Genomic DNA, 10416 nt, shown 5'->3' with positions numbered 1-10416 from the left:
TTCAATACCTGTATATACATGTAAAGCAGTGCTGCCACCGGCATTCCACTAGCTGTGCTGTTAAGCGCTGTGCGCTTTTAAGTACATATCGTTCTGTTACTAAACTAACTATGGTAAAAATCGCTCATCACTATAAACAAAAACAATGATGACGTTACCAAAAATATGTTTTAAAACTGTGAAGCGGCCGTAAAAATGCTCAAAACCGCGACTAGCCTTTCGCTGCTATGACCATCTGTGTATTAATAACCAATGTTTGGTGAACAACACGCACTTGCTCAATGTAAGCACCTCCGCCTCTACCATCGTCGCCGCCGCCGTCGCGACCTCTCCGCGGGATTATTTTGCTTATAGTTTTGCTTACACAAGTGCAATTAATTAACTTATATCTATTACTTGGTACGACGCCAGCACTGTTATCTGATTGCCACAAGTAGGTGCTTATCAATACAACCCACCTTCATACATCCACGCGATGTGTGGGTGTATCTAACTATCTGACGATTGCTCTTTTTTTGCATACGCAGTCAGAGCTGCGAAGTCAAGCCGCCAGCAAAACCAGTTCTAGAAATAGGCCAACATCTCAGCTTGGCTCGGTTGCCTCATCATCAAGGGGAAAGTGACGCGCCTCCGGCTAAAGTTAACGGCTCAGCTCCATAAAATGTTATCACACTCGGCTCACGTCATGACGCTGGCCAACAGCATCATTGGTGTTGGGATCTTAGCGATGCCTTTCTGTTTCCAGAAGTGCGGCATCGTGCTCTCCATCATTCTCCTGGTGCTGAGTAACGTCATAACCCGTGTGTGCTGCCACTATTTGATAAAAACATCACTTCTGACACGTCGCAAGAGTTTCGAGCTGCTCGGCCTTCACGCTTTTGGCGCTTCCGGCAAATTGCTGGTCGAGCTGTGTATCATCGGGTATCTAATTGGGACGTGCATCACATATTTCGTTGTGGTCGGTGATCTCGGCCCACAGATAATTGCCAAGCTGTTCACTCTGAATGTGGCGGACCACATGCACCTGCGATCTCTGGTCATGATAGTGGTGACCGTGGTCTGCATTGTCCCACTGGGCATGCTGCGGAACGTGGATAGCTTGTCGGCCGTGTGCACCGCTTCCATTGGCTTCTACGTCTGCCTTATGCTGAAGATCGTGCTCGAAGCGGAGAGCCACATATCGGCGAATGACTGGACTAAGAAAGTTGTCTACTGGGAGCCGGCTGGCGTTCTACAATGCCTGCCTATATTCAGCATGGCGCTATCCTGCCAAATGTACGTTTATTGTTCAATATTTGTGTATGAATATCGTTAAATATTTGTTCAACCTGAAGGCAGCTTTTTGAGGTCTTCGAGAGTATCAATAACCAGAGTCTTGATAAGCTAAACGGCGTCGTCCGCAACGCCACTTGGATCTGTACGCTTGTTTACATTGCTGTCGGCTTCTTTGGCTATGTGGCCTTCTGCACTCACACTTTTTCGGGTAAGACATAACGACTTTTGAGTAAATATCTCGACTTATTCTCGTTCTATATGCAGGTAACATCTTGGTAAACTTGTCACCCTCCTTTGGCAGCGACATTATCAAAATTGGCTTTGTGCTGTCTATTGCTTTCAGCTTTCCCTTGGTCATATTTCCGTGCAGGGCCAGCATCTACTCGTTGCTCTATCGAAAAGTAAGGCTATATTTGCTAAAGCAGACCAATCATTTATCATCATTGTGCTTGCAGGGTCATACGGAGAGCAGCAGTTACATACCGGAACAACGATTCCGCCTCATTACGATCTTTATCGTTGTTTTCTCGCTCTGCGTGGCGCTGGTTATACCGTCCGTTGAGCTGATCATTGGCTTGGTCGGCTCCACCATTGGCGTGGCCATATGCATTATGTTTCCCGCTTCTAGTTTCCGCAAAATCATCAAAAAGGAGTCGATGGAACGCACACTGGCACAATTTATTTTTGTAAGCGGATTCCTCCTGATGATATTGGGCACCTATGCCAATTTGAATGCCATTGACGAGAAAAGCTCCGGCCCAGAGCTTAATGTCGTTCAAATGGTGACGCCCCTAGCGCCGCTGGCTGTTGACGAGTTACCAAAGCATTTGGCCAAGAATCCAAACGAAAATGAGAAGAGCTTGTTGTTGGAAAAACTGGAAGCTCAGAAATCGGATCCAATAAGGGACACCATTGGAGAGAAGATAATCGAGAAGCCAAAAGCAGTCCTTAGCGCTTCCTCAGACAACCCACCGATGCCCCCACTGCCCATTGATGAGGCCCACGTAGTTCACGAAAATGAAGAAGTTTTGACTGATTCTAAAAAGTTTCCGGAAGAAGAAGTATTGAGCCCACCCGACCCAAAGCCGGATATTAGTATTCCCAAAAACTTGACAGCTGTAAAGCTCAAGGAAAATCCTTCTATTGTCGTTGAAAGGCACCCAGCGCTAGCGACCAATAAGGAGCCGACAAAATTGTCAGCGAGTAATACGATAGACGGAGCCGCCATCAAGAAGGAGGAGGATGTTGCGGCAGAGGAGCAAAAGGAAAGCAAAGCAAACGCCGACGAACTGCTCAAGACGCAGAATGAACTGAAAGAGACTAAGAAGTTGCTGGAACAAACCGTTGATGAGCTGAATGAAGAGCTGGCCAAACAGAAGCCTCTTGGCCAGCAATCCCCTGATATGGAGAAAGTGCCGGATGACGATAAGACCATTAGGGAATCAAAGAAAGATGAAATTATTACCAGGGAACCCAAGCCTAAGGCTTCGTTAATCGAAATTCTCACGGAAAATACTCATCTGCGCGACGAGAAGGAGGCGCATGCTGGTGTCTTCGAGCCGCTCTCCTACAAGACGGGGGAACTGCTCAAGAACACCAGCGTCGACACAGCAGCTCTGATTAAACGATTACCTATTCCACTGGCCGCCCTGCTGCTGAATGCGACTCAGCCAAAGACAACCAATACCTCAGCCAACGACTCTGTGCTCCACAAGCCCAACATCGATGATAATGTGGAGGCCATACGCCGCGAGCTGCTGAATCTGAGGTCGCCCAGCGAGCCGACAGATCAGCCTCTGGCCAGAATCAAACGGGAAGTGGCCGACAACGAGAACTGTCTCCGCCAGCCAAAGCTAAACGAGTTGAACAGCAATCTGGCTGCCGCAGGCTTACATTTGCAATTGGAGAGCATAGGACGCGATCTCAAGTCCATCAAAGATGAAGACGAAGAGACCACCACCACCCCTGTGAACGAATTCTACGAACTCAGTCCAAACAGAACCCAAACCCCGCATCATACGTAGCGTAGACTCGTACAAGTTACAGAAAGCTTTATGTACATAAACTTTTAACATATTTATTTAGTTTGTAAGAGAAAAGTGTAGAGCCAGCAGTGGAAGCCTTAAACAAATACAAAATTAGAAAAGGAAAGTCAGATTGCTTTGCCTAATTTGTCAGTCAGTTGCTGTCAAAATTTTTTCACCGAAATAGCCCAAATTTGTCCCTCCAAAATGTCTATAGTCTTGGATTTTGTCCAGCGACTTGTGCTGCAAAAAGCCTATGAACTGACCCAGTGCGCAGCATACCGGGTGTTGGGAAAATGCATCAAGGTGAGTACCTACCTGGCACGGCACACTAAAATGGACTATATTGGCACGGCAAAGGCTACTTTTCAGCTGGAAGAAGGCCCAATCAAAAGCCAGCTCGCAGAGCCACTTGTGGAAGACAGTGTGCCAGAGCTTCCTACCGGCCCCAAGATGTCCGATCCTCCTGCGTTGGACATGATGTCAGAGGCACCGGCGAAGCTCATCATGCCAGAACCTCCTGCCAATCCCATAATTCTAGATATAAAAAAACAACTACCAGAGCCTCCTGCGAAGCTTATGATGGCAAAATCTCCTGTGAAGCCCATGATGCCAGATATAGCAGAGCCGTCTCCAAGGCTAAGGAAGTCAGGGATTATCTGGCAGTTATATGATAATCGCGACCTTCCGCGGAACAACAGCGGCCTCATCGATCCGCCCCAGGTTTCCTGCATGCGAGTGTGCCGGGACAGCTACTTCTCCTAATCCTAACACGCCAAGCAAGTGAACTCCAAGTCATAGATTAAAAACAGTTTAAACTTTAATAGAATGGAGATATACCAAAGGACGATCCACCACACTCGGGATCTGGTAACGAATCTAGCGACATTCTGAATTCTCGCGTATAATTATCAAATGTAACACTAATAACAGTTTTGGTAGCAACTAACAGCTTGAGTATGAGTATGCATATGTGCTTGCAGGTAGAGTGGTTTGACGTTTAGAGAGCTCTAAGCTACGTCCGCTCCTAGGGCGTGCAGATCGTAGAGAACCTCGAGAATGGCGGCCACGCTCCAGGCCTGGGTGCGGCAGGAGTCGCCGCAGTAGGAGCCATTGTCGTTGGTCAGCTCGGGCAGGCCACGCCAGTGGGAGGTCTGCATCTCACGGAGATGGGCCCGCAGAATGGCCCAGGTCTCAGCAATGGTTTCATCTAGATGGCCGCACTTTTTGGCGAAGATGAGACGAGCCCGCAGGTAGAAGCCAATGGGCCATACCCACTCGGGTCCCTGGTGGTAGTTGGATCCATGGGCAACGGTGCAATCCGTCGAGTCGTTGGAGTTATCATAGTTAGCCCTGTAGTTCCAGTCCTCGGGATCCAGTGTCTTCATGCCCAGTGGTCCAAGCAGGTACTGCTTGGCCAGCTCCAGAGCACGCCAGGCGTTCTGCGGATTGCAAAGCTCCGAAGCGACGGTCAGTGTGATGGGGAAGTTACAACGGAGCTGATAGTCTGTCCAGCTCTGGGTTGCGCCGTAGCTGTCCTTGTAGATGAACCTCTTGTTTGCCAAGGAACATGTCTCTGACTCCGGGACAAAGAAATGGCGATCGAAGTTGTCCTTGATGCGATCTGCCCACTCCTTGTAGCTCCACTTTGTCAACTCACCTGACGGCCCCTTGCGATCCACACCCGTGTACGGGATGGCCTCCTTTTCGGCCAGGCCCTGCATGAAGCGCAATACAGAATATTGGAGGCCAATCAACTCCACAGCGGATCCATCGCGTGGGGTGCTCGGCCGCCCCTTGTTGCCGGCCTTCTGCGACGAGCCCATCTTGTCCATCCACGTGCCGGCATTAAAGTTGTTTCCGCCAAACACAAAGCCAGTTTCCGGATGCACTCCAATGTGATTGTTGAATCCCTGGTCCACCATATGCTCATCTATCTCACGGCCCGCGTTGCGTTCGCGATATTGCAGTCCCTGGAAATGCACCTGCAGCGCCTCCTGCATCACATCGATGAGCAGCTGATCGAAGGCCCCTGGGGCATGTGCATCGGCATCGTCGTAGGGAAAGAGGCGCGACACCTTGTCCTTCAGTATCTCGCTTCCCTTGGGAGCCTCCTCCACGTACTGCCTGATGGAGTACATCCACCACCAGACGGCATCGCGGCAGTTGTAGCGCGGCTTGCTCCCGCTGTCCAAGAGATTGGGTATGAGACCATGTCTCAAGGTCTGGCCGAATCCAATAATGATGTATCGAGCTTCGTTGAAACGCCCAGTCAGGAACATCGATCCACGCAGGGCGATGAAGGTATCACGGCCCCAGCAGCGCATGTAACCTGTGGAGATAAAGCGAGAGGATGTGAGATCCCTGGGCACACAGGAGTAGGTGGCCTGAACTCCTACCAGTGGAGAAATGCGGCAGTCCAGCAGAGAGTGTAACACATTGTTTCGGTGGCTTTGGTGGATTGATGGCATGACTGAAGCCTGGCAGATTGGCGGACTTGCAGACGGAAAGGAACTGCAACGTGGAGAGGGCCAGGGACTGAGTGAAACTGTGGCCGTTCTTAATGAAACTGTTGATATAATAAAGTAATATTGACAAGAGACACAAATCGATAATCGGGTTAGACATACTCTGGCATCAGTTCGTTGACCTGGTTGAGGAGCACGTTGTAGACCCCGCTGACAATGGCATCGAAATAGCAGGGAATGAGGTAGCGTGGTATATTCTTCAGAGGCTCGAAGGCGGCCTTCAGCCAGACGGAGAGCGGCTTTAAATCCTCGAAGTTGGTCAGGCGATCGGCCATGTAATCTAAAGGGAAATAAATATTAATCGAACGAATCCTATTCGTTTGCGTGTCTCTATAGTTTATAGTTACCCATCATCCAGTTGCCGTCGCGTAAATTAGTGCACAGCGGGTGGCCCAGATCATTGTGTGGCGATATCTCCGTCAGCAGTGAAACAAAGCCCTGGAGGCCACAGTAGACAATGCGCCCAAAGTTGGGTATATCGTAGGCGGAGCCACCTGTGCCTTGGGCACGTTCCTCGTCGTCACATTGAAAGAGGGCGGCACTCAGCGCCACCAAATCCAGTTTGGATACGATCCCCTGCAGCTCTGACCACTCAGCCCCCGATCCCAGGCGCAAGGCATTTGTCAGCTTCTGCAGCCTGTCGAAGCTGATGCGGGGTCCGGGATGCATGGACACTCGAATGGCTACCACTGTGCCAGGCCGAAGGTTAACAAAGTTCAGCACCGTGTTGTTGCCATCGACATTGGCATGGGTCTGAAAGACGGTCGACTTGCTGAGCGGGATGTGCTCCTGCAGGCTCAGTTCGAACTGGGTGAAGCCGTTCAACACATTGGGATCCTTCTTAAAGGGAGCGGGACGATCGAAGGGCTTGTCGCTCTTCATGGTCAGGCTGGCCTCCAGGATGATCTCGTCCAAAACGCCGTCAAAGCGCAACGGTCCGATGCCAGTAGGTCCGGCATTCGGATTCGGATACCCGAAGGCCGTGTGAGCCACCAGAATGACCGACTGATGGGTGATCGGGGAATGCCGGGTGACAGCCACCACATTGGGGTCCATTTGGTCCACATACACCTGAGTAAATCCCTCTTCGGCCAGCTGTCCGTGCAGCAGATTCAGCGCTCGCTTAGCTCCCATAATGCCGGACTTGGAGTCCACGCCCTTGCCCCATTCCTGGTATAAACGCTGTTCGTCGACGACATGGATCTGCAGAAGAAATGATTAAATTCTATAATTAGTATATCAGTGCTTGATACTCCTTCCTATTATGATGCTCACATGATGTGGAACCAGTTCGTCGTAGCCACGATTGCTGCCGGTGGCACAGCAGGCCATGGAGACCAGAGCAGACGAGGGCAGCAGATCGTAGACGGACCGTTTTTCCACGGCCGATGGATTGTCGTGGGTGAGGTCCATGAACAGGGCGTGTGCAACGCTGGACGCCTCATGACGCGTGGGATTCGGATAGAAGCCACCGACTGGCGCACCGCCATACCGATAGACCAGACGGCCCTGCTCGTGCGAGTCCCAGGCCGAAAGGGCTTCGCGAATTAGGGATGTGATGCCCAGGCGATTGACGAACACATTGTCGGTTCCATCGGAGTTGGTGAACAGCTCGGCCACCACATACAGTTCGGGGTTGATCTTCCGCGCCGCGTCCAGCAGGTACTCAGCCACGTGCAGCGGCGTCGAGTGGCAGTTGTCCAGCCGGACTCCATCGAATATGCGGGCCGTCGTCTCCACATACTCGGTCATGTGCTTCCACAGGTAGGGGCTATCCTCTGGCCGCTTGCCAAAACGGAGCTTCACGCTGTCGCCCCAGGCAATGAGCTCTCGCTTGAGGTAGACATTGGCACGTCCCGGCTGCTCCTCGGCAAAGTCAAGCAATGGATCGCTAGAGCCCATGACCCAGCCGTTGTGGGCCATAAAGAATTCGCCCGGCTTGGTGTACATATCGGCCTCGATCTCGGGCAGCGTCTTGCCCAGGGTGCCCGTGTGGGTGAAGTAGGTCATAAAGACAGAGTGCTTTTCTGATATTTCGCGCACTCTGGGACCGTCGCCCTGAACTCGCTCGTATCGGATGCCGGCCAGGCAATTGTCGACGGCGTAGTTCAGATAGCCTTGGATCTCGGCCCGCACGCGATCGTTGAGGCCGTCCAGGTGGTGGCGCAGGGTCTCGGCGCACTTGCGGAAGCGTGACTCCTCATCGAAACAATCGCCATGGAAAGCATTAAAGATCTCCAGCGCCAGCTCGAAATTGATGGTGCTACCCAAGCGTCGATATGCCGGGTCCTGTATCAGCTGGATCTCCTGGAAACGCGACTCGTTGGCCACGTTCTTGGGCGGCTCGCGAGTACGCACCTGGTTCATGAAGTTGTTCACATACTGCATCACGTCGCACTGATACAGCTCGTGTATATTGACCTTGGATAGGTAGGCGTTATGCAACTGGTACTTTAAAGCTTCCAAATGGCACTCCTGATCGATAACCAGAGGCACGCCCACATGCTCCAGGCTGCCGGCAGCGATGTCGGCTCCGCACTGGGCCAGGGCGGCGTCCAGCAGGAAGGCTGGCCGCAGGTACGGACACGAGGCGCACGAGTAGGTGGCATCCGGATGCTGGAGCAGCCACTCCGACTCGTTGGCCGTGTGATTCAGCACAATGTCGCAGATGGAGGCCACCTGAAACGGACAAGAGCCCAGACTGAGATGGAGGTGAAGCACATTTGATGGTATTGCATTTCCTTACGCCCCACTCCTGGCGACACTTCTTGATGATCTTCTCCACGTCCTGGAAGGTAACCTTGTCGCCCTTCTTGCTTGCGAAGCTTGGGTTGACTTTCAGCTGATCCCGCAGCGAGTAGGCGGAGCGCGAGCCGCCCAACTCCTGGATGGGTGTGAAGTGAATCACATTGTAGCCGGCCTCCTTGGCCACGCGCAACTTTGGCTCCCAGCTGCTGAGTGGTCCCAGTAGCTTGGTTAGCACCGTCTGGCAGCGCACCGAATTCAGAGGTATTGTCTTTTGTGCCCCCGGCGGCCCCACATGAAGGGTGGGCTCCACCTGGACATAGAGAGCCCCATCGGCTCCTGCACTTCCGGTGTCTGCTCTGTAAACAAAGAGAATTTAAAATTAATTTCGAATGGATAATGGCTGATGGATAGTGGACTATCCACTAATAGGCTTACCGCTCAACATAGCGGAAGTAGAAGTGATACGTTCCGGACAGTTTCAGCTGCAGCTGACTGTGGATATCCGTGTCCACCACATGAGCCTCCGGATGCATGACAGTCGTGATCTGTTTGCCATTTTTCAGCTGCCATCCCAGGACACGGTAGTCGGTGCGCACGAACTTCTGGCCCTCGGCGGGATAGTTAGTGTACAGGACGATCTTCTTTCCCAGCAACGAGGCGTCCGGGTGCACGTCCAGCCGGGTGCCCCGCTTCAGGCGGTACAGCACATGCTCAGCGTTCTGTCCTTCACTTATGGGTATGCTGTGCGATTCCGTATCTTCGCCCATGGTACTCATCTACGGGAATCAGGAAGCAAGCATTATATAATCTACTAGGCTTATCACCTTTATGTAGCTACTGTATATGACTATGTATGTACATATGTATGTAAATTGTAATCGGTGACGCACACACAAAGGCAATTTGTTAAAACACCACCACAGTGCAAGTAGAATTTTGCAATAGAATCTGTTTAATTAATCGGGGCACACTTTTAGTAACTGTAACTAACACACAAGGAGCACACGGCACAGACTGCAGCATCGATGGGAGCAGTTAGTGCCTTTTATTGGCGACTGAAACTGGACCTCAGACTGGGTCTATGCTCGTTTCCAGCAGAGCACCCAGATTAGATAGGACACACATAGTTATGGGATGCACACGGGGTAGTGAGTGCATCCCAATTACAATCCGAATTAGCGATAATACCTCACTGTGGCGGGTGGTTCGATTTGATACGGGCTCACGAATAGAAGCACTGCCTGCATTTCCCATTGCACTAATCGCGACTGAATCTGGTTTTGTTTTCGTTGTTTTGCCGGCGACAACTGTTGCTTCATTCTGCCGCTGTTGCTGCTGCTGCTGCTTCTGTCGCTGTACTTTCTCTTCTTCTTCTGGTTCCCCGGGTTGTTCTTCTTCTCCTCTTTGTTGTAACAGAGCATTCTCGCGATGTACCTTATCAACCGCTTGCAAATCCACTAAATCGACGAGCCAGCGAAAGGCATGATAGCGCATCAAGAACTGGAGCAGTGCGTACACATAGCGCAGGACGCTCCTGCAGAACCCTTCTAACACCATTATCACAACGAAGAACCCGCAGATGCTGCTGCAAATTGAATTTTTTGGCAATGTTTTTTACTCGTGTTTGACGCCGGCCGCCGTCAGCGCTACTGAAGCGTCAAGGAATGTTAGCAACACCACCGATGTGTAATCTCTAATCAAGCATGATGAAAACATTTTATAATCATGATCTAGTGGGGCGTCTGCGGCAGGGGCCATTCAATGGAGCTGTACTGGAGGGAATCTGAATGCAAAGCCTACGCCCATGGGTGTGGGATGATTGGATCATTGCATTATTGACA

At 51.3% G+C, this 10416-nt stretch overlaps 3 protein-coding genes and 1 long non-coding RNA gene across 6 annotated transcripts; 2 read left to right on the top strand and 2 right to left on the bottom strand.

The window, feature by feature from the left end:
• Positions 1-97: 97 nt before the first annotated feature.
• LOC4803779 (putative sodium-coupled neutral amino acid transporter 10) lies at positions 98-3426 on the top strand. Of its 2 annotated transcripts, none has more exons than XM_015183872.2 (5): positions 98-433; positions 528-1275; positions 1335-1483; positions 1540-1676; positions 1731-3426. In XM_015183872.2, exons 2-5 carry the CDS (start codon positions 662-664, stop codon positions 3297-3299), a joined length of 2469 nt encoding a protein of 822 aa, XP_015039358.2. In that variant the 5' UTR covers positions 98-433; positions 528-661; the 3' UTR covers positions 3300-3426. The 2 variants fall into 2 exon arrangements, with proteins under 2 accessions (XP_015039358.2, XP_001360441.3); XM_001360404.4 differs by having other exon boundaries at positions 98-437.
• On the bottom strand, positions 1250-1898 carry LOC117183764 (uncharacterized). Its single transcript, XR_004468929.1, has 2 exons — positions 1759-1898; positions 1250-1691 (listed from the first exon to the last, which is right to left on the bottom strand). It is a non-coding gene; the product is annotated as an uncharacterized lncRNA (long non-coding RNA).
• Positions 3427-3428: 2 nt separating the features above from the next.
• LOC6898237 (uncharacterized) lies at positions 3429-4248 on the top strand. 2 transcript variants are annotated; one of them, XM_002138267.3, is made up of 2 exons: positions 3429-3605; positions 3672-4248. In XM_002138267.3, exons 1-2 carry the CDS (start codon positions 3507-3509, stop codon positions 4062-4064), a joined length of 492 nt encoding a protein of 163 aa, XP_002138303.2. In that variant the 5' UTR covers positions 3429-3506; the 3' UTR covers positions 4065-4248. The 2 variants fall into 2 exon arrangements, with proteins under 2 accessions (XP_002138303.2, XP_033234790.1); XM_033378899.1 differs by having other exon boundaries at positions 3457-3605; positions 3660-4248.
• LOC4803778 (glycogen debranching enzyme) lies at positions 4098-9929 on the bottom strand. Its single transcript, XM_001360403.4, has 8 exons — positions 9764-9929; positions 9011-9351; positions 8574-8931; positions 7103-8506; positions 6175-7030; positions 5930-6107; positions 5699-5868; positions 4098-5631 (listed from the first exon to the last, which is right to left on the bottom strand). Exons 1-8 carry the CDS (start codon positions 9827-9829, stop codon positions 4310-4312), a joined length of 4695 nt encoding a protein of 1564 aa, XP_001360440.3. The 5' UTR covers positions 9830-9929; the 3' UTR covers positions 4098-4309.
• Between the last annotated feature and the right edge of the window lie 487 nt (positions 9930-10416).

This window comes from Drosophila pseudoobscura, chromosome 3 (genome assembly GCF_009870125.1).
Source record: "Drosophila pseudoobscura strain MV-25-SWS-2005 chromosome 3, UCI_Dpse_MV25, whole genome shotgun sequence".
Taxonomy (NCBI): Eukaryota; Metazoa; Arthropoda; class Insecta; order Diptera; family Drosophilidae; genus Drosophila; species Drosophila pseudoobscura.
Note: the sequence above shows the minus strand (reverse complement) of the source record. Positions and strands in the feature narration are given on the sequence as shown.

Bases quoted from the DNA above. Each gene is read 5' to 3' on its own strand.
- LOC4803779 (XM_015183872.2), top strand. From the start codon at position 662: ATGTTATCACACTCGGCTCACGTCATGACGCTGGCCAACAGCATCATT. The intron at 1,276-1,334 runs GTACGTTTATTG...TTCAACCTGAAG, and splicing joins ATGGCGCTATCCTGCCAAAT to GCAGCTTTTTGAGGTCTTCG. The intron at 1,677-1,730 runs GTAAGGCTATAT...TTGTGCTTGCAG, and splicing joins ACTCGTTGCTCTATCGAAAA to GGTCATACGGAGAGCAGCAG.
- LOC6898237 (XM_033378899.1), top strand. From the start codon at position 3,507: ATGTCTATAGTCTTGGATTTTGTCCAGCGACTTGTGCTGCAAAAAGCC. The intron at 3,606-3,659 runs GTGAGTACCTAC...GGCACGGCAAAG, and splicing joins TGTTGGGAAAATGCATCAAG to GCTACTTTTCAGCTGGAAGA.
- LOC4803778 (XM_001360403.4), bottom strand. From the start codon at position 9,829: ATGGGAAATGCAGGCAGTGCTTCTATTCGTGAGCCCGTATCAAATCGA. The intron at 9,352-9,763 runs GTATTATCGCTA...TGATTCCCGTAG, and splicing joins GAACCACCCGCCACAGTGAG to ATGAGTACCATGGGCGAAGA. The intron at 8,507-8,573 runs GTAAGGAAATGC...TGTCCGTTTCAG, and splicing joins AGTGTCGCCAGGAGTGGGGC to GTGGCCTCCATCTGCGACAT.